A 23,814-nucleotide genomic window follows, 5' to 3' on the forward strand; every position below is an offset into this window, starting at 1 on the left:
GCACACCAAAGGCGAGGAACAGCATGTCGTGAAGCGTCTCGTCGAGTGCTCCGGCATGGGAAAGAATGAGGCATTGAGGAACCTTCAACATCAGCCTTCAGCTTCATCGAGGAACTGAAGAGTGGACATAAACGATGGTGGCGGCGCTGAACCACGAGGAAGAAGATGGCGGTGGATCCATTTGGCCTCCGGCGTGGCGGTGCATACAACGGTGGATGGCGGCGCAGACAATGGTGGGGAAGAATGATGGGATTGGAGAAGAGAGTGTTCTGTGTTAGCTGTTTGGGATTAGGGTTACCATACTCAGTTACATGAATAACGTCCCTTCTCTTTTTTTTTTGTTTGGTCCCAAAATGACGCCGTTTTGGCAAAAATGGGCACCCAAATCAAACTCGCTGACTCGCCCTCAAACTCGCGAGTTTGACCAATTTTGCCCGAATCTACTCAAGTCTACCCAGAAATGAGTTTGTGTCCAAGTTAACTCGATTCTACTACCCGAGTTTACGAGTTAACTCGCGAGTTTGACAATAATGATCCCCATGTGCACACCTCAATTATTGCTATATATGCTAAAGTTGGTGAATTGGGTGATGCAAGAAAGGTGTTTGATAAAAGTTCTCTAAGAGATGATGTTTCTTTTACGGCTGTATGTCTTGGAGGTGAAGGATTGTGCTGGTAAGGAGGGGTCGTGCGCGTTGGCAACGAGGATAGTGACAAAGAAGCCATCCTGCCCAACAACGTTACACTCGTGCCAATTTTGCTGTTGTTCCTCCCCCACTCTGACCTGATGCCTCCTCCCCTTTTCCGGTGTTCATCAATCTCTACCACCTGTGCAAAATAATACATAAAAAATTACCTTGTCCAAAAAACTTTTAATCAGTTTTGAATTAATTTAAATATTTAATTTTTTAATTTTTTGATATAATACTATAAAATATTTCAAATTTAATAATAATAACCATCATAAAATTATTATTTATAAAGTTATCTCAACACAAAAACCACATAACATTAAGTAGCCAACCACATAAAACTAAATTTATAAGGATATTTATAGTTGGATTAAAAAACATATAAAATCCAAAAATTTCTCATTAAAAACGCTGACAGCCAAATAATCTTGGCATTTCGGTGCCACAAATGTGAGTGGCTCACCAAATCCGTGCCCTAAAGTGTATATAAATTTAGGTATATACTATGGTATAAATACTTACTTAACTTACCAAAAAATTGATAAAAGTTAATATTTAAATTAAAAAAAATATAAAAATAAATAATTTTTTAATATTTAAAATTTATCATAAAAAATAAGTTCGACAATTTTACTATCAAAATTATAAGGAATTTTTTATTTTTATAAATTAAATAAATATAATAATTACTAAAATAAATAATTTAAAAAATATTTATCGAAATAAATATTCCTCTCTTATCTCGTTTACACGGTAAACAAGATAATTTTACATACAAAATTATTTCGTCTACGGTGTAAACGAGATAAGAGAAGGATATTTATGTTACTGTTAGTTTGTTATTTATTTTATGTTGTATATCTCTGATGATATTTTTGGTTGCTGCTAACAGGTTTATTAAGAAAAGCATATGATAAAAATAAGTTAACATACGCGATTCTGTTAATACGAAAGTCTAGAGTTTTATAAGATTACTAGGAAGTGACACCTAATGACTGGTGGTGATCCGGATCTATCAGAAATTGGGTCGTTACACTCTCTATCTCTCACCTCGGTTCACCATCGCTGCGCCAGATTCACCATATTTGTGCTCATGAGTTGGGTCTCGCCTACTTCCTCCATCTTGCCTCTCTCATCTGGCGACTTTTTCTTCTCTTTCAATTCTAATACTAAATACTGATAAATAGAAGTGAACATTTTCAATCCCAAACATGCTCAAAGCGAACAATTCAATGTCTAAGAAGAAAATATCAAACAAATCAACATAAAAATAGCAGCTCAATTTATCAGTAGATCTGGCGCAACGACGGAAGCAAGAGACACGGCGACGGTGAGCCGAGGTGAGAGACAGAGAACACTGGGATTGGGGTGTCATTTTGGAAAGTGGAAAAGTGAGAGTAAGAGAATTGGGGAAGGTCGGGGTGAGTTTAGATAGCCTAAGGAGTTTTTGGTCATTTTTAAATGGGTGAATTACATGGTTGGTCTCCATACTTTTACTAAAATTATAAATTAGTCTTTATTGTCAAACATGTACAACTCACATGTTTAAAATAGAGAATATGTTGAAAATATTCTGTTAAATCAAACACTTTTTGAATGGTAGAGACTAAATTGCAAATTTTAATTTTTTTTAGAGACCCAGTTATAAACTTTTAAAGTGTAAAGACTAATTTGCAATTTCACTTAAAGTACAGAGACCAACACCAACTATGTCATTTACCCTTAAATAAAATTAGGGGTGATAAAATGGGTCGAGTCCGCCGGGCCGATCCGCTAAACCCGCTAAAAAAGGCAGGTCGGGCTAGGATTTGGAGCCCACCAAATTAAAAAAATCCGCCAAACCCGCACCGCCAAATTGGCGAGTTTTTGCGGGGCGGGGCGAGCCGGTCCGCCGGACCGAAGATTTTTATTTTTCTTTTTTTTATTAAATAAAAGAGTGATTACTATTATAAAATTAATAATTATAGAATTTTTAAACACTTTTTTTTTCATTTTTTGTTTTTATTCTTCTTTTAGTTATTAACTTTATTTATTTTATTTTACAATTTCATATATATGCTCAAATTATGTGACTTATTTTTTAAAATGAAGATGATTCTATTGACAAATATTATTTTAAACAATTTTATTAAAGTTAAAAATTAAAAAAATAAAAAAATTATATTATAATTTGACTATTTTTTATTTATATTTGATTTTTTAATTATTATTTTTTTATTAATTTTAATAAATTTTATTTTTCAAAAAAAAAAGTCAAGCAGACTTACCCGCTAATCCGCCATAAAACAAAACAGACTAGCATTTTAAATTCATTTTAATTGACGGAACGGGCTGGTCCGCCCCGTTTGTGGGCCGAGACGGACCAGCCCACTTTGCCACCCCTAAATAAAATCAGTAAATCACAACTATAAAAGCGCGTCCCCTTTCCCATTCTTGCGTGTATCGAAGACGAGGTCTCACTTCTGGCACTGCTTCCTCTTTCGCAAGTAGCTCCCTCCCGTGGTCCCCGTCACTCTTTACACTGCCTCCTACCTTGCCATTCGGAACCGCTTCATTCGCCGTCCTGCTTCAGATTTTCTTCTCTCCTTCTCGCGAATTTGCTGGTTTTGTTCTTTTAAAAAAAACAAATTTGTTAAAATCATCTTGCATACACCATTCCCTGTTCTTCCTTGTGCTAAATCGTGTGATTTTCTCCTTGATTGAATTGTTAACATCGTTGAGAATTGCATGAGGAAAAAGCGTTTGATTTTGGAATGTGAAATGCCAAATCACAAAATTATTCAATATATTTGGTTTTAATCTGAAATGCTAAATGGAATCTGCAAATCATTTTGAAAGGTTAGCGGAAATTGATGAATTTATTGAAACCAGTTTCAGTTTGTATGTAGCACACTCCTCCTTTTTTGGTATAAACTGAAATGATAATATAGGAATCTTAATTTGAATTTTCAAGCATTTCCTTTTCGAATTTGGACCGATTAATACAAGTCCAATCCTAGCGTAGTTATGATTACAGTTGAATTAGGGCATTTGAGAAAAGAAATATTATTAAGGTTTCAGTCTTCTTCGTCAAAATTTTAATCCCTGTATCCCCTGTTTTTTGGAAGTGCTCATGGGACTGTCTGGTAATCAAACACAATAATAAATTTTAGTCTTCCATTCTTAACTTCCAAACACAATACTGATTACCTCAAAATAAGCACAACCTTATAGATTTGTTTTATTTGATTTGTGATTGTACTTTGTAGTGTCTAAAATAGTGTTTGTATTTAGTTTTTCCTATTGAACTATACTATAAATTAATGTATTGAGATCCTTCCTTAAAAAAATCATCTGTTTTTTAGACTTTCATATATATATGATATTGTCCATATCTATATGGCTATAATTTTGTTTATAAGAAATAAATATTCATATAAAAACATTGACAAATAACTTTTATGCAAATTTTCTTTCTCTAAGAATTTTTATTACATAAATTACATAAATTTTCTTTAAGACAAAATGTTAGAATATATCTTTCCCATGCTTGTGTATATATTTAATATTACCAAAAAAAATTTATTTTATTATCTTTATATTTGTTTAGAAACAAAAATACTCATTCTAGACTCTAGAGTAGTTAGAATCTTTGATTTACTATTTCATGCTTTTATGTGTTTAATTTACTCTTCTAATTTTATATAAAATCTAGCTTTTCTGTACTTAATTTATACACCGCCTTAAGGATGGACAGTACTACAATTAGGTAATAACTGAATACTTGAATGAAATTGTAGAAAGTTATCACAAATCATGGATAGTGGCTCTAGCACGCATGAGAATGACCCTGTAAAGAGGCAAAAAGAGAACAATGAAGGAGAAGACAGAATTAGCAAGCTACCTGACTGTATTATAAGTAGGACAACCAAAGAGGCAGTTCGAACAAGTGTGCTGTCAAAGGAATGGATAAACAATTGGAGATCAATCACTAGTTTGCATTTAGATGACATTGACATGGTTTATGGCAGAACCAAGCATATTGAACATGAATGCTTTGAAAGATTTATGTATAGATCACTTCTGCTTACCAACTCAAGATTGGACAACTTCTCCCTCTCTATCCATGACCACCATGATATGTTTAACCTTAATGAATGGATTTATGGCGCGTTGCGTAAGTTTCCGAAAAAGCTCTGTATTAAGTCACAGAGGAAACTCTCCTTTGCGTTTTCCACCGCTCATTCCCTCTTCACTTCTCAGAGTTTACAAGAATTAGAGATATATATGAGTTATTGTTATGCTAATATCACAGTTCCCAGAAGCCGTGTTCATTTGGGACAGCTCAAATTTCTGACTTTGCATGAAGTTAAATTTAGTTGCTCTGATAAGGATCCAGAGCTTAGCCTTCCGTTGCTTCAAAAGATCAAGACAGTAAACTGCATTTGGTTAGGTGTGAGGTGTGTCACTTTCAATGTTCCTCTGCTTGAAACTATTGACATAACACAACACACTAACAGTTCTTGGCTAGAAGGGAATTGTAAGATCAAGTTTCGTGCGTTGCACTTGAAAGAATTTTGTTTATGCGACTATGGTTACCTTTCAAGCTACCTTACCATGATAGATCCATCATCTGCTCAGAATGCTTCTGCTACTCTAATTTTGCCTCCATATGAGAGAGGAGTTTCTTCGACAGTGGAACACGGTGCTCTTGAGCTTCTCAAGCAATTTAGTCAAGTTAGATACCTCAAATTTGGTGGTCCCGATGTAAGCTTCCTTTTTAGACCCTTTTGAACATCACATAGTGTTGAGTTTTCTTCTTGTTATGATTTTCTTCATAAGTTTGTTATCAGCATATTAGTTCCTTCTTGTAACATAATATTATGTAAATTGGATTGGCTTCTTATTTGTGATGCAGGTTTTGGCACAAGAAGTGATTCTTCTACCTGAATTTGGAATGCTACGCCATCTTGAACTTGATTCAGTTACTGGTGAATTTTTGTTAGCTTTACTTTTAAAGACTCCAATTCTCAACACACTAGTTGTCGAGGTTTGCAACTGTTAAACTCTGCCTCTAATGCAATTATGGAGAAAATAACATATTAAAGATGTTACCCTTGTACTTATGATTTAGAAACTTGTACATGGATTTTAATTTGTTATTTTGTTTGATGATATATTGATTACCAGAGACTAAAATCTGAATATTACAAAGCACTTTTGAAATCTGCTGTTGTGCCTGATTGTTTGAGACATACTCTCCAAGTGGTGAATTTCAGAGATGTTTGTGGAGATAAGCATGAGTTGCATTTTGCTAAATTTTTTATGGAAAAGGGTTCAGTGCTGAAGAGGATGAGTTTCTCCCTTTCTCATTTGTTTGTCAAGTCAGAGGCCATTGAAGAACTTGAACAGAAACTGTCTGGACTCAAGAAATGTTTGACTTCTACTATTGTTGAGGTTTTGAAGGAAGATTATTACAACTCCTGGTGATAATTCTTGGTTTAGATGTTAGGAAGTTCTATGAGCAAAGCCCACCAAATTGTTCTATAAGCATGGAATCATTTCTCCTATAAAATAGACTCTAGTTTTTATGCAAAGGGTGATGGTAAAAAATAATGTACCCACAAAAAATACCAAATTTTGTCCATCAAAATTAATCTTTTGGGTGTACTCAAGGTTTATATTTTTGTCTATTTACTCAAGATTTCACGCATTTGTTTCCTATAACCAAATTTTTCACCATATGTATCAAGTGGTTTGAAAAATATTTCATACGGACATGGCTTACTGTATATAGGTCAATTTTACCAAAATAAAGAGTATCCGAATTCCATGGTAGAATGATCATCACTAACAAGCTCCCCATAAAAACCACTTTGAATCAATTAAGCTTTTTCATTTCTTAAACTCAAGCACGGTGTAGAAGTGGTCAACATGGAATGCCCTGAAACTGGGGAAGCCTACAGAAACTGCAAGCTGCCTGAACTGTTCTTCAGTCCTGTGCTTCCCTTTGGCTCTGTATATCGTCATGACAAATATGTCGCCTTCAAGCAATGCCCTTGTCCGGTGGCTGTCGTCGGAGTTCTCCGGCAGCACCGGCTCGCAGGCAATAAGCTTCCCTCCTTCTGGGAGTGAGTTGTAGCAGTTTTGCATTATCTTCTTGATCTCATCGTCTGTCCATGTTGTAAGCACCCACTGCACATTGCAAAACAAAACAAATTTTTTGATGCATAAATATAATAGATATATGATCAACATTTGTATTCGCTACTAGTGTATAAAAAAAAATGATGCGAATATTTAATCATTCATTGCTAGCTACTTTGGTAAATTGTCCATATATATATTTGACGATTTTAAAAATATTGTCTATATTTCTCTAACAGGCGGTTTGGAAATCCCTTAGTAAATATAATTTCAATGTTTAAAATATTTAAATTAGTTTAGATGGAATTCAATTCAATTGTTTTCTCAAAATGGATTCCAATCTAAATATGTTTGATTTGAAATTTTATTTTATTAAGATTTTATTTAAAACTTAAAATATATAAAATGTTTTTATAATTTAATTAGTTTTTTTTATTTTTTTTACTCACTTTCTCTCAATACCTCTCACATTTTAACACACATTTTCTCTTCTTTCACCACCTTCATTCTCTTCTCTTCTTTTTTCTTTAACTCACTTAATATAATATATATACCTTTGCATTTGAAAAACCTAATATATATATCTAAAAACAATATCCACACGTATAGATTTTATGCATCTAACTTAAATTAATAACACCAAATGTTTGTCAATACATCTGAATATTTTAAAGTGAAGTTGTATCAATCGTGACACTAACAAAAAGTGACACAATTTTATTCTATTTTAATAACATGAATGAGTTACTATAATTTACCATTAATAATTTAGCTTTTTTTTTTAATTTGCTATGTCATTAGATCACTCAACAAGTTAATTCTTGATAGTTGATGTGTATTTTTTGTTATTGATTTGTCATTGAAATCAACCATGAAGAACTATTATCTTTTTTAATTAATAATAATGTTTAAAATTTAATATTTTTAGATTAATTTAATTTTTATTTTTTTAAAAGAGATGAACAAATTTTAAGTAAAAAAATTATTTAAAAAACATAATTTTTTAGTTATTTCATATAATTTAATAAATAAATATTTTTATTATTTAAATTTAATATTATATTAATAAAGAATAAAGTTGTCTATTATAAAATTTTTATTCATTCTATAAACATTTATATAGTTTTATTAATTCATTTTAAACACTAAAATTCAATTCAATTATATACCATTAACAGTTTCCAAACATACAGTAAATATAGTGTATTTTAACTAATAATAAAATAAAAAAATACTATATACATACAAAAAATTAGATACTAAATTAGCTATTATATATTATGTGTACATATATATATGTGCTGTTTAATTTATTTTAAAAATATATTTTATATTTTAACATATATTCTATGATTTGATAATTAATTTCTTTTACACGCAGCACAATTGGAAGATAATATTTCAAATTGAAGTCTACGTTTTATTATATGATGTATGTAACAATTTCTCAAATAAGAGATATGTTTGCAACTTTGCATGATTCACTGATGTAATTTGGTTCGTAGCGAAGAAAAAGTCAGAAAGGTCCATATATATATTCCATGGAAGGAAAAACCAGAAAGGTGATTCTGCTGAGGTCAATTTATTTTGAGATTGCACCAAATGAAAGTGAAATGTCTACTCATCCATGAGAAAATTTGTTATTAGTGAATGCTATGATGTCTAAAAGGTGATATCTATTTATTAAAAAAGGTTAAAAGTTATTATTTAATTTAAAAGATATAAGAATAAATAATTTTTAAAAAATTAAAATTTATTATAAAAAATAAATTAGGCAAAATTTAGATAAAAACTCATAGACACTATAGAATTGATCTTTTTTATTTTGATGAAGTGATGTCAACAATTTTAGGTTACTTGTATTTTTAATTTACTCGGGGACAAATCTTTTTAAATAAAATTGACAAATAAATTTTAGGATAAATCACCTCATTAAATCAAAAGCTTGCCAATATTATCTAGTTCTCCCAAATTATAAAAGGCTACGTCAAAGTCTCAATTTCTATTTTTATATAAATCAAATTTATTAAATTCAATTTAATGAAAAACGTAGTAAATCAAATTCATTGGATTCGAATTAGGTGCATGGTAAATTGAATTCATGCAATTCGATTTAGTCACATGAAAAAGTTCATGGTAAATCAAAGCCAATGATTTCGATTTGATGGTTTTATAAATCGATATCCATTAATTCGATTTACATGTTGTTACCATTTCCACTAATTGGAATCTATTGGCTTCAAATTGCATTGAATATGGCTATATATACAAATCGAATTTATTTCATTCGAACTAGAAAACACACAAACCCTACACCTAATCCCACCACCCAGATCCAAAAATCTTTGAAAGCTAACCGGGAATCACCGAATCTGTACACATGGAGGACAATCCGAATCGTCTATATCGGCTATATGGAGTCGCGCATATTGCTGGCGCAGTCTACCTTGAGGTTAGTGAAAAAAAAATTTTTGAAAATAAATTAGTCATTTTTGTAACGTTCACATAGTTCATGTGGTTGTTGCTTAGAGTCGTTAATTAGGGATTATTCAAAAAATAAAAAATAAAAAATAGATGTTTGAATTAAGTGCATATTAGAAGTAGTGAGTTATTAGCTAGTTAGATTTTGATAACTTGAAATAGTACCTAAGAAGGTTATTTAAGATTGTAGAATATGTTAAATTTTTTAAGTTGTTAGTCCTATATTCAATGAAACACGGTTTATGATTAGGATTAACTATAAATCTTTTGAGTTTTCTAAAACAATAAATATAATTTTTTTTTTTTTGGACTTGTGATGCACTTGCAATTGTTGTGTTAGCATTTTGTATTTTTTATGTATCCATGAAGGACTATATACATTGGTAAAATTTTTTTTGTTTTTTTTTTTTTTGGTTTTTGAAGACTTGGATCATGAATTATGTAGTGATTTGTGTTGTCACCCATGAAGAATTGGTAGGGCGTTATTGTAAACATGTTTTTAAAGTTAGCATATGTAATGTCTATTGTTTTTAGAATTTTATGCATTGAACACTTTTTTGTGACGATTGTGATAAGGAATTTTCTATCGTTATCCAGCCCCATTGATGCATCACCAGTATGAGACAGCAATATGGTATGTTGTTCGACGAATGTATTTGCAGATGACCGATTTGTATCATCTTGCAAGACTGAACAAGAGTTGGTTCCGATGGGACGAGCCATTAGTAAGCACATTCGTAGAGAGATGGCGGCCAGAGATGCATACTTTTCACATGTCGTTTAGGGAGTGCACGATCACCCTCCAGGATGTAGCGTACCATCTAGGGCTCCCGATCGACGGTCAGTATATCAACGGATGCCTGACAGACTTTGTGCGACATATCGAGGGTGGTTGTCTAGCGTGGGTGTGGTTTGAGGAGTTGCTAGGTGTATTGCCTCCTGCGAACTGCATCGACAAGTTCACAATGAAGTGCACATGGTTTCAAGAGACGTTTAGTGAGCTTCTGCAAGGGGCAAACAATGGGACGGTTAGCAGGTATGCCCGTGTGTATATCATGATGCTCTTATCGACGCAGCTGTTTGGGGATAAGTCAGGTACCTGCCTCCACGTCCGTTGGCTACCCTACGTCGCCAGGCTAGAGGACATGGGTCAGTACAGCTGGAGGTCTGCTGCACTGTCATGGCTATACAGGTGCATGCGTTGTTTGGTGAACAGAAATGTCGTCAAGTTGGCCGGTACACTGCAGCTCCTCTAGTCCTGGATCTTCTGAAGGTTTCCTGAATTCTGGCCGGATGGATTTGATGTCTTCCATTGGCTGTTGGCGTCGAGGTACTCTCCCTTTAGTTATGCATACTCTTTTCCATAATTTAGCAGTTCACTTTATTGTTAATTAAATATTGTGGTTTTCAGATGGTCAGGTTATCAGCCGGCGTTGAACGATAAAGGGCCTCGTGTCGCGAATTGGAAGCTTAGGATGGATTTACTCCAGTCTAGGGATGTGAGTATTTATGGTTTAGATTTTTCATAGCCATGTAAATGTCGTATTTGATCTTTTACTATTTATCATGACTAACGATAAGTACTTGTATGCGCAGTTCCTGTGGATGCCATATAGCCTTTTGTATGACTCTGGCATCGTGATCTGCACACCCAATACCCATAGTGGCAAGTCATTATATGACTCTTTTCAATCTCCGTAAACCTGAGCCACAATCTTCTGTTTAACCATCTAAACCCTCCTGTATGTCGGTCTGAACCCGAAGTGTGCCTCCGTGGCATTCTGCAGTACCTTAATTGAGACGGCAGCATCAGCTCTAATCATAGGCAGTATGAAGGCCGATATGACATGATAATCAAGCTTCCTGTGATTACTAGATATCGATGTGGCTAGACAAATGTGAGGACCATTGTACCGTTTTACCTCCCAAATGCCTTTGCGCTGGCGGAGGCTAAACCAAATGAGCCATGCACACCCGCTGCCGAACTCCTTGCACTTGCCATAGTACTTGCGATGATTGGATTCCAATACCTTGTACTTAACCCCACGGCGAATGCTATAGGTCTTCACGCTTAACACAACTTCCTCTTTATCCTGAAATTGCTGACTAACCTGAAATTCATATACAACTCCTGCATTCTGTGTGTCTCTTGCCCCGAAGCCAACAGGTACACTCGGATCCCCTGAGATGCTATGGCATCCAAGTCCAGAGCAGAGATGTGCGGGGAGTACTGATTAGTACCTGAACTAGATGCTCCCCCATCCTCAGGCGGAGTCGTCCATGGTGTCTCATCGTCACTATCATCAGCTATCGTGGTGGGCTCCACATCATCATCATCATCATGCACTGCATCCTCAACCCCATCGGGTACTCCAACCACTATAAAAACCGGGACCATCGCAAGAGAATCAGTCGTCATGATTGCAACCTCCCCAAACAATCCAGCCTCACCAACTCCTGGATCATCACTGTGGTTCAGATTAACTACAAAGGAAGGAGAAGCAACTAAATCTGCCTCAGGTGCAATCACTGGCACAACTGACGAGGAACCAATATGCATGGAACTAGTGTAGGTTGGATGTTCTGCAGAGTAAGGATTCCTATTCGAGTCTCCGGAACTAGATACCACATCCACAAGTTTCGCCAACAGCTCCGGAGTCCTCACCTTAGGAAACTGACGACGACAATGGAATAGCACCTGCAAATCTTCATCACTGCTAATAATGAATGAATCATACTTCACATCATCGCGTAACACAGAAATCGGAATTCTATAGAATAACTTCTCTACCCGTTTCACGCCATGCAGTCCTAGTCTTTGGAGTATAGTATTCTTAAATTCAATAAAACTCATCGAAGGTTTGAGAAAAACACTCAACAGGTTCTTATCAGTAAACTTAATTTTTTATCGCATTTTTTTCTTAATGGACCACTATAGTGCACAAGGCTAAAAAACTCTCACCACTAGCCATTGTGAATCTCACTCTTGTAAAAATTTCGCGTTGAGCTCGTTTATATATATATATATTAGTGCTCTGTAAATTGAATTAAATTCCTTCGAATTAATCATATAGTACCAAAAATAGTAAATCGAAGCTATTGGTTTCAATTTACCATAAGCTACGTACATGTATAAATCGACTTCCAATGGATTCAATTTACATACAAGTATAAATTGAATCCATTTGCTTTGATTTAGCAGGGCTAACTTAATTCGAAGCCATTAGCTTTGATTTCTATTCAATCACAATTTGCACTTAATTCAAATTCAATGAATTCGATTCATTACGTTTTTTATTAAATTGAATTTAATCGATTTAATTTATATAGTAATAGAAGTTGGGACTTTGACATAACCTTTTATAATTTGGAAGATCCATGTAATATTGACAACCTTTTGGTTTATTAAAGTGTTTTGCACTAAGTTTTACATTGTTTAAAATATCAGACATTAATTTATAATAAAATAAAAAAAGACATAATGATTTCTAGTATTTTTTAATATATGAAAAATTAATTCCTAATTCAATAAAAAATAGTTTTGATAAAGATATTAAAGTGTCTAAAATTTTAAAAGATAAGAGATTTTTTTTCTTTTTTTAAGAATTAATAACTTGTCAAATATTTTAAGAGATTAGAAATTAATTTGTCAACTTCTTTAATTTTAATTGAAAACTAGTTTATCGAAATAAAAAATAATAAAGAACATTCTAAGTGTTTACTTATTTTCAAAATCCATTCTATGAAATTCTACCCTTTCATTGAATAAAAAAAAAAAGAAAAAACCTAATGTACTCAACCAAAGGCAACGGAAATACTGAATTGTATGATGAATACAAAAAGTTATAATTTGTTTATTTTGGAATGTGATTTTTTTTTTAATCAAAGATAAAAAAATTCAAACCTATAATATTTTAGATGAATATAAAAAAAATTATATCATTTAAAATATAACTCATTTTTGGAGTGTGATTACGTGGTGTTTCTAACGACTTCACATCCAACTTGTTTGAAAAGCAAAAAACCTGGAATATGACTCGGAAATTGGTTTGCATTCACGGGATATCCGTCCATCAAAACAAGACAAATTACCCCATAACAAGCTGTAGCTCTGTATATGTTAGCTCTGTATAAGATTATCTATTTTATTTTTTAGCAGTGTTGGGGTTTGGAGTTGTAGTTTTTGTGATTTGTAATTATTAGTTAATTATTATTAATATTTTTAATAATATAAAATTATATTTAATAATATAAAATTATTTTTTATTAATTAAATGTTGATTAAATTTTAATAAAAATATTAATTTTTAAAATTTTTTATTTTATTACATTTTTTTCTTTGATTTGTTAAAAATAGAGATAACAAAGCAAGCAAAAATATCTTTCAATAAAAAATTATATTCCTTCTCCTTCATGTTCGTCAATGCCTAAGATACAATAAAAATCGAAGATTCTATTAAAGCATGTCCCGAGAAATAATTGTAAAAAAATGATAAATAAATTTTTGATAATTTATATTTTTGATATATTACTTTTTTAAAAAATATATTAATAAACTTGTTTAAGATATTAAATATGAATAAATTAATTTAAATTTAAATTTTTTATTTTAATTAGGGTTAAGTATAATTTTGGTCCCTAATATAGAGGTCGAAAATTTATTTTATCTTCAACCTTTTTTTCGCTACAAAATGGTCCCCGAAGGTTTCAGTTTGTTTTAAAATCGTTTTTCGGACGAAAATACCATTTTCCTTCTTCCACAAAATCAATAAAAAACAAAAGTTGAACAAGAACTGACGCAGAATAGAAGCAGAAGCAGAAGCAGAACAGAAGCGGAACAAAAGCAACACCAATGAAACAACAACAGCCAGAAGCAAAGAACAACAATGGAATCAAAAGAACAACAACAACAAAAGCAGCTAGAAGCAGAAGAACAACAACAACAAAAGAACAACAAGAACCCAGAACTCAGAAAATCATCATCATCATAAAATCTCAGAATCCAGAACTCAGAAAAAAAGAACCCAAAACAACAACAAAAGAACAAAAATCAGAAGAATTGATAATCAGAAACAGAAGCAGCAGAACTAGAAGAAACTAGAAGAAACCAGAAACCAGCGAGGAGCAGCGACGACCGCGCGACCGAGCGAGGAAGAAGAGCAGAAACGGCGAGCGGCACGCGACGTCCACCCTCACTGATTTGCTGGCGTCGATGTCGAGCCAGGAAAAGGAGCAGCGGCTAGATCTGGTGGTGAGATCAAGCAGAGACGACAAGGACCAAACGACGAGGAACAGCGATGGCGGCAGCAAAGAGTAGCGGCAGCGGCGGTGAGAACCCTTCCCCTTCCCTTCCCCCTTTTCTTCTCGAAACCCCCCTTCTCCCTTCGCGTTTTCCCTCCCCCCCCTCCCATTTCCCCTTTACGCTTTTTATTTATTTATTTATTTATTATTAGAGGTAATTTAGTAATAAAAATAAAAAATTTAGTAAAAAGAACGATTTTAAAACAAACTGAAATTTTCGGGACCATTTTGTAACGAAAAAAGGCTAGGGACAAAATAAATTTTCAGCCTCTATGTTAGAGACCAAAATCGTACTTAACCCTTTTAATTATAAAGATTAATTTAAAGATAATATATCTATATATATTATTTTAAAAAAATTTATTAATATTTTTTAGATTAATCTATTCAAAATATAAATTTTTAAAAATTTATTTATAACTTTACTTTTTTTGTAACTATTTATAACTTTACTTTAATTACAAATATATCATATCTACATATTAAAATAATTTGTTCCAATCAATATATATAAGTAAAGATATGGAGTAAAATTGATCTCTTTTTTAAATCAAAGTTAATACCTTTATTTTAATTAAATGGTTCAATTACAATACTCACAAAATGAGGGATAAACATATGCAATAATCATAAATTTGGGAAAATTTCAGAAAAAAACAAAACCAAGCTAACGCATCACAGATTCAGAACAATAGGTAAAGCTATTTTTCCCTCTTCAGTTTAGGTAGCTATGTCTCCCAAGTCGTCCATATTCGTCTATAATTTTCAGAGTTTGGGACAGAATTTTTTCAGCTTCAACTCTGCAATTCTCAAAGATGAGAGTTCTTGGACAACCAGATTTACCAAAGAAAGTAGGTCACTTGACTGATTTTTTCTTTTAAATCTCTTCTTCTCACCTCTTTCATCAACTGACACCACCTCTCCCATGGTTCTATATTCGGATCTCTAGGTATCACACTAGTTACTGGTGATTGAATCCAAACTTGCCCAACTTCTGGACAGAAGATCAAAGCATGGAAGTGTGTTTTCGACAATAAATAACATCATGGACACAAATTGGGGATCTGAACTATCCTCTCATGAAGATTTGTCTTCACCGCTAGTCTTTTATGAGCAAATTTTCATAGAAAGGCCTTGATTCTTGGTTGACATAGTACCTCCCAGATGCTCCTCCATAGTTGTCTTCTTTTGAATCTGGCGTGAAGAGCTTCAATTGGCTTATGAAAAAAATTGTAAGCTACTTCATATCCTGTTCTAGCATTGTACTGATCTGAATCATGCTTTATCCAAATGACTGAATATTCACCTTTTTCAATGTCCATTTGACAGATTTGTTGTGCTATGTTGGGTCTGAACACACTGTGAATGAGCTATGTATTCCGATTCTCTGTCTCATTAAACAGTTGTCTTAGCCAGATCTGATTTTCGTCATTGCAATCTTCCTATAATCGGAATGGAGGTAAGTTACCAAACCATGGGTCTTCTTTGAATTTAACTATACCTTGTGTTGTAACTTTTCATTTGGTACCTTGTTCCAAGACTTTTCTACCTTTCAGTAAGCTCTGCCAGGTCTAAGATGGTCTCAGACCTAGTTTTGCTTCTAAAAAAAATCTAAAATATTTGCTTTTGAAGACTTTATAAAACAGAGAATTTGGTTTAGTCATTAGTCTCCACCCTTGCTTTGCTAACATCGCCACATTAAACGTTTTGAGATCTTTAAACCCCATACCTCCTTCCTCTTTAGTTCTGCTAATTGTATCCTAGCTAATCGACTGAAGTTTCTTTTCATTATGTTTTTGACCCCACCAAAATTGCATCATCATTTTGTGAATATCATCTAGTAGAGTTTCGGACAGTTTGAAACAACTTAAAGTATAGATAGGTATAGCACACCCCACAGCTTTATAGATTTCTCTTTCGCTTGCTGACAATAGATGATGCTTCCAACCTTGTAGCTTATTTGAAACTTTATCTTTTACATAAGCAAATGTTTGACTTTTAAATATGTTAACAATAGATAGAAGACCCAAATATTTGTCCTGCGCACTAATATTAGGGACTCTGAGAAAAGTAGCTATTTCTTTCTTAATAGGATGATGGGTATTTTTATTGAAAAATACTGCAGACTTACTGAAATTGATAATCTGACCACTTAGGGTGCTATACTGCTGAATAACATTAATCAAATTAGCACAATTATGTGGTGTTGATTTACAGAATAATAAAGAGTTATCAATGAATAAAAGGTGGTTGATGGTTGGACATCTACTATTCAACCGAAACCCCTAAAATAGGTTATCCTTTTCTCCTTTGTGGAGTAGAAAGGATATACCTTCTGCACATAATAGAAAAAGGTAGGGTAAGAGGAGATCTCCTTGCCGGAACCTCTACTTGGTTTAAAGAAATCAATAGGAGAATTTTCTACAATAACAAAATAAGAAATAGTAGTGACACATTCTTTCATCCATTATATCCATCTCTGACAAAAACTAAGCATTTTCATTACAAATCACACAATTTCATTCCATCCGATCATAGGCTTTGCTCATATCCACTTTTACTGCTAAATCAGTGCTCCCAAATAATTTATTTTTTAAAAAATACATGCATTCATGAGCCACAAGAATATTATCACTAATAAGTCTCCTTCTAATAAATGCACTCTGGTTGTCATTAATTATTCTATTCGTAAGAAGCTGCAAGCGATGGATAAATACCTTGGAAATAATCTTATAGAATACGGTGCTTAGGTTGATGGGTCGAATCTGCTCCATATTTTCTATATTTGGAGTTTTTGGAGTTAGACAGATTTGTGTATCGTTGAAACTCTTTAGTATTCTTCCTCCATTAAAGAAGCTCTTAACTGCCTTGCATACATCCCCTCCAATGATCCTCCAATAGAATTGAAAAAAATTTGCCGTAAATCCATCATCCCCCGAGGCAGCTCTTGGGTTAATAGAAAAAGCTGCCTCCTTAGATTCCTCTTCACTGATCGGTTTAGTAAGGTGCCGATTAGTCTCCGAGGAGATCTTCTTTCTCAAACCAGCCAGCACATGGGAAGGATCTTGAGGATTTTCTGTTGCAACCAACTCTTCGAATTATCTTTGCGCTCTTGCCCCAATTATTTCTGAAGTAGTACACCACTCTCCAGTCTCATCCTCTAACCTCCATATTTTGTTTCTCTTGTTTCTAACTTGACTCTTGGAGTGAAAAAATTTTGTGTTTTGATCTCCCAATTTGAGTCAATCGGTTCTTGATTTCTCCTTCTAAAACCTTTCTTCCATAATACATGCATTACTCAACTTTTCCTCTAGCTGTAAGATCTCTATTTTCTTAACAGAGATGGGATATTCCTTCAAGGCCGAGATTTTAGTCGCAATCTTTTCCTTTTCTTTTCTTGAATTTCCTACCCCTCGAAACTTGCCATTTAACTATTTTAGATCTGCATCGCTTTAGTTTCTGAAATAATTGGTACATTAGAGAGCCAGAGACGTTTGTTTGCCACACCTTCTTAACTATTGTATCAATCATCTCTTTTCCACACCATCTCTCTTGAAATTTGAACCTCTTTTTACTCTTGATGGTTTCTGAATTTGAGTTTAATAGCAAAGAACAATGGTTTGAACCAATATCATCCAACTGTGTGAGTGTAGTCAACGGATATTCCTTCCTCAGTTTTAGAGATATAAAAGCTCTATCTAGTCTCTCTCTAACTACTCTCTCATGACAACTCCGATTCCACCATGTAAATTTCTCCCCCAGATATCCCATATCCACTAAATATCCATGGTTCAAAAAGTTTTGAAACTTCTGAATGGATTGAAATAATTTCTCCCTTCCTCCCTCCTTTTCATCTGATGATAATATGGCATTAAAATCACTAATGACAACATATCTGTCTCCGAGTTGCCTAATAATCTCCGGCAAGGCCTCATATTGATTATCTCTCAACTAGTCAGTACTGTGGAGGTGAACTCCTAACATCTCTCATGTGATTCTTCTCTCTTGATCTTCAATTGAGAACGATATATAAAATTCTACACTGCTATTCACCTTCACCTTCACTCATTCCCTCCATGCAAGAGCCAAGCCTCCTGCTGCGCCGTTAAGATTAATACGAAATACCTCTGTGAGACCCACATTTTTTAACTGTCTTTTCACTAATGAGGGTTGATTCTTTGTCTCACATAAGAACACCACCTCAGGGGAATGAGAATTCTGAATCCCTCTAATATTTTGAACTGTCAGAAATTTTTTCAAACCCTGACAGTTTCCCATTACCAACTTCTTAGCCCCATGAGTGTCTTTGGTGGGTTGGCACCCTCACCCCAATCAGCATTCCTCTCAACTGACCCTTCTTTCTCAATCTGAGCTTCCTCCACATCCTCCCTAACCTTCGCATTATGTTTCATCCCTGTAACTATGTTGATGTTTCCAGCCTCATTGTTTTGACGTGCTAAATGCTTAATCTTCTACCTCTTCAAGCTCCTACAGTCTTTACCTAGTCAAATTGGTCCTTGAAAGCTCCTACAGTCTTTCCTCTACCTCTCTTCTTCTTCTAAGAAGCTTGATGTCAACAACAATGGCGGCACTTCAAAGATCTCTGCAAGCACATCGTCAGGTTCGGGATTGATTATCACCAAGCCTATTGCCATCAAAAAAAAGTGCATGGCGACAGTTCATTCTTCTTCTACAACAGCAACCACAACAACAGTTGGCGGCAGTTTGCAAGGAACTAGCGACGATTACCTTTCTGTTTCTTCTTCGTTTGAGCAAAAAATTTCAAGATCCAAATCTGTTGGTTGTGGAAACTTTTTCGGTGACTTTTTTAACAGAATCTCAAATAATTTTGGTGACTGCACTCTCAAAAAAGTCGAATCTTAGCATGAAGAAAACCATAACAAGCATCATCAGCAGTGCATGAAGAAGAAAATCAAGTGTGGAGAAATATTTGGCAGCTTCATGATGATGCCTAATACTTGTAGCTTCATAATGATGCATAATACTTATTCTTCTTCTTCTTATTGGCTTTCTTCCAATCATGGAATAGTTAAAATTTGGAGTAGTTAAACATTTGCAAGTCCCATTCACCAACAACAACAAAAAAAACCGTTTTTAGCTCGGGGTTTTGTTTTTTGTTGATTGATTATAACTCGGGACATAAAAGTTCATCAAGGGCTCCGTTTTATTATTATTATTAAAAAAGGAGTCTACTTTTGATCAAAATTTTTATTCATTGTTTATGCTTAATTTTTGTTTGGTGTTTAGTTATGATTTTCGCATTTTATTTATAAAAATTGGCTCTTTTAAAGGTAAGGGTTTTTTTTTCTATTACTAAAATTCTTGTTAGGATTGTGCCATTATTGATAAAATTGGTTTCTCTTTTGTGGTTTTTGCTGAAATTGAAAACTATTTTTAGGATTAGAGTTTTGTTTTGTCAACTACACATTTTTGGTACCTCAAAGTTAATAATTGGTTTTGCGATGATGATGAAAGTTTTTTCTTCTTCTCTTATGCGATGTCGAAATGAAAGTGAGAAAGAAAATATTGTGAGAGCAACGGAGACTACAACAACATCGTTTTATTCACTGGCTCTCAGTCTCACCCTAAAAAAGAATATCGATTTAATGTTGACATAGAACTTAATGTGTTAAATCAGTTTTTGGTAAGACCGTTTACAATAAAATTATCAGAAGGAAATGTGATTAAACTAAGTATTTTGAAGGCAGATTTAATTAAAAAAAATTGAAAATCAAATTGGAGATCGCATTATTATTTAAAAACCAATTTAACTATTTACTCTGAAGATGTCATTAGAAAAAAATGGCATAATGGGACGACGCACCTTCATGAAGATCGCATCACCTTGAGGAATGGATTTGAACATATCACCGCCCACATGGGTTACACCTAGAAATCACAATAATTAATTAGTTATGATACACACAAGTTCAGAATCTCAACCACTGTGAACAACACAAAATGTCATATCATGTAGTTGTGACTCGTGAGTGACTCCAGTGGCGAAGCTTTATGTTACAGCGGGACCATCGCTCCAAAACTCTTTATAGTTGATTTAGTTAATGTACCAAAATTAGAATTTCTTTTTTTTGGAGCTTGTGGGTTCAATAATTTTCAAATAATATAATTTTATATTCTCGTTCTCTTTTCTAGTTTTTTTTAAACAATATAATTTTATCTCCTCTTTATCTTATCTTAGTTTTTATAATCTTTTAAGAAATTATTTTTTAAAATACCTTTTGTGTTAATTTATTAATGTAATTTTTAAAAAAATATAAAAAATAATATTGAATATTCAATATTAATATTCTATTTTTTTCTAACCTTTGCAATTAATTTATCACTTTAATATTGTTTTGTAAATTTTATCTTATAATATATAAAAATGGTTTATTATAAAATTAAAAATTGAGTTTAAATGTATTTATTAAACGAAAAAGACTAACAGATATTCTTAACAAAACTTTAATGTAATTTGCTATTATTATATATTTTGCGTACTTTTGGCCTCACCAAAGAATTTTCTCAAGCTTCACCATCGATAGTCACTACTTTAAATATCAGATCAATACAACTTTACGGTTAAAAAATTTTGATATGGAAATAAAATGAGTGATATACTTTAACATGGTAATTTTTGGTATTTTTTAAAATTATGGGAGTACACAAATCGGACCCTCCGATTTGTGTTTAAAAAGTAAAAAAAATTCAGAGTATTGTTAAAAAATTTGAAAAAATTCAGAGTACACAAATCGGACCATGCGAGTTGTTTGATTTTAAAATTTTGCTTAACAAATCGCATGGTCCGACTTATGGGTAGGCAAATATGAATTTCGGAAGCTAGAAAACGGACCCTCCGAGTTATTTGTTGTTATCAATTTTTTTATGAAAGGAAGAACTCGCATGGTCCGAGTTCTATTCACTGACACCACATGGCTGTAAAGCACCTGTATTCCCCACATCTGAGTCTAACACCACTTTTTCTTCCATATTCAAATTAAAAAGTGCAACTTTACTATCTAATGTTTTAATAAAAAAATTTCTCATAATTTAATTTTCTGTAGTCCACAAATCATAGGTGTCTATAAGGTCATTTTACAAATTAAACATTCCATAGGACTGATTCTTTTCAACTGAAAAAATAAAAAAATAAAAACGTAACTCTTCTTTCAACTTAGCTTTCATGTAATAATAAATACGTAAAAAATGTTATTTAATTTTGTATAGCACAAGTCAATACAAAACGTAACCCTTTCATGTAACAATAAATTTTGTAAATTAACTTAAACATTCTTATTTCATGTAACAAATATCATTTGAACGAGAATGTTTAAGTTAATTTTAATAGATTAAAATATTTGACTAATATGAACAATTGATAAAATACTAATGTAATAATAAATTTTATAAAATCAACTAATTATAATTCAAATGATATAATATTTTTCATTTCGAATCTCATTCTTAATTTTGAAAAAAACAAAAAACACTAAACTCTATAAATTATTAGTCATTGTTATTGTGTGTACCTGGAATTTGTGATGCTTTGGCCACCACTTGAGGCAGGTCAAAGTTGATGCCTTCCTTGACATTCGGGTGTTTCTGGAGGATCATCCGGAGGCAGTCGCCGCCGCTGCCACCAACATCCACAAGCCTCTCGACTCCGCGGAAGCCGTCGTAGGCCTGAAGCATGGCCCTCATGAAAGGCACTGAGACCCCAGACATGGCCTTGACCATGAGCTCATTCATATCCCCTTGCTTGAGGTAGTAACTGTATGCTGCCTCTCCATTGGCCCTCTCAAAGGGCTCCTTTGAAGGATCGACCACTGCCTCGTGCACCAACGGCCATGCTCTCATCAACGCATCCTGTAAAAAAATAAAACAATTTTTTACTAATCATCTTATAAATTAAAAATTCACTGGTAATATAAAATATAAAATATTTATTAAAAATAAATAAAATAATATATAACAATTATATTTTGTACGTGTATATAATATTTTTATTTTTAATATTAAATTAATCAAACTTTTTTGTATAAATATATATCTTTGTTTTTGGTGACAAAATTTTTATTTATCTTAAATTATTTAAGTAATTATTAGCTCTAATACATCCAAAAAATTTCGAAAAAAATTAAGTGAGATAACATTAGAAGATATTTATAAATATATATCTTTGTTTGACTGACTTTTTTAATATTTATGTAATAGTTAAAAAATTAATTACTTCATTCGTTCATTTGATATATATGCATTTCTTTCATAAAAAATATTAATCAATTATTAAAATTAATATATATATAATTTAATTTATTTTTAATATATATTTATATTTTAAAATATATTTTATACTAATAACTAATTTTAATAATTAATTTTAGTGCACATAAAACATATCTCCCCTTTCATTTTCAAATTTATTGGCAATTGTAGCTAACAACAAGAATAATAAGGGAAAAAATGGGATTTATAATTATAATTACTTATCATTATTTTATGAATGACCTGGTGGTGCTGCAGTACATACGGCGCAAAAGATAACCCTTCCGAATCTGTCACAAGCGTTTTGCCTACATCGGTTAGCGAGTACTTCCTTTCTCCACCGGCGCCGGAAGGCGTATGCTCATTGAAGACGCCGTAGCTGGCTAGCATGCGGAGCACGCGCTGGAGGTTCTCGGCGTCGCCGTTGCCGGCGGGGAGGACTCGCTTCAGGATCTCGATGGCGGAAAGGGGATTGTTGGCGCCGCCCTGCCAGATGGCGTCGGCGACGTTGAGCCGTACGACGGCGTTCAGCGACATCGGAACACTTATCATGTTTGCGAGCTCAAGAATCGTGAGCCTCGCTTGTTTCCTGTTCTCGCTGGACTCATCCTCCATCACTCCTGCTCTTTCTCTCTCCCTTTTTTTTCGTTTGTTTTTCTTTGTGGGTACTTGAAATCTTCCTGCAAAGTGGGGTATATATATATATATATATATATTATTTCATATGACCATATTACATATATATTAAAATTAATCATTAATATAAAATATATATTAAAACATAAAATATATATTTAAAATAAATTAAATAATATATTTATATATAAATATATAAATAAATTTTAATAATTAATTTTAATATATAAATAATATTTTTATATTTTATATATTTTTAATATATATTTTATATTTAAAAAAATAGACTAAA

At 33.0% G+C, this 23,814-nt stretch overlaps 2 protein-coding genes across 3 annotated transcripts; one reads left to right on the plus strand and one right to left on the minus strand.

Moving 5' to 3' along the window:
* Positions 1-3,141: 3,141 nt before the first annotated feature.
* On the plus strand, positions 3,142-6,341 carry LOC130941335 (F-box/FBD/LRR-repeat protein At3g14710-like). Of its 2 annotated transcripts, none has more exons than XM_057869806.1 (4): positions 3,142-3,530; positions 4,472-5,438; positions 5,590-5,721; positions 5,862-6,341. In XM_057869806.1, the coding sequence occupies exons 1-4, from the start codon at positions 3,505-3,507 to the stop codon at positions 6,159-6,161; spliced, it is 1,425 nt and encodes a 474-aa protein (XP_057725789.1). In that variant the 5' UTR covers positions 3,142-3,504; the 3' UTR covers positions 6,162-6,341. The 2 variants fall into 2 exon arrangements, with proteins under 2 accessions (XP_057725789.1, XP_057725790.1); XM_057869807.1 differs by having other exon boundaries at positions 3,142-3,295.
* On the minus strand, positions 6,303-23,546 carry LOC130941337 (nicotinate N-methyltransferase 1). The gene is made up of 4 exons (XM_057869808.1): positions 23,130-23,546; positions 22,151-22,487; positions 20,446-20,510; positions 6,303-6,866 (listed from the first exon to the last, which is right to left on the minus strand). Exons 1-4 carry the CDS (start codon positions 23,499-23,501, stop codon positions 6,567-6,569), a joined length of 1,074 nt encoding a protein of 357 aa, XP_057725791.1. The 5' UTR covers positions 23,502-23,546; the 3' UTR covers positions 6,303-6,566.
* Positions 23,547-23,814: the final 268 nt, after the last annotated feature.

Source organism: Arachis stenosperma, chromosome 7, assembly GCF_014773155.1.
Source record: "Arachis stenosperma cultivar V10309 chromosome 7, arast.V10309.gnm1.PFL2, whole genome shotgun sequence".
NCBI lineage: Eukaryota > Viridiplantae > Streptophyta > Magnoliopsida > Fabales > Fabaceae > Arachis > Arachis stenosperma.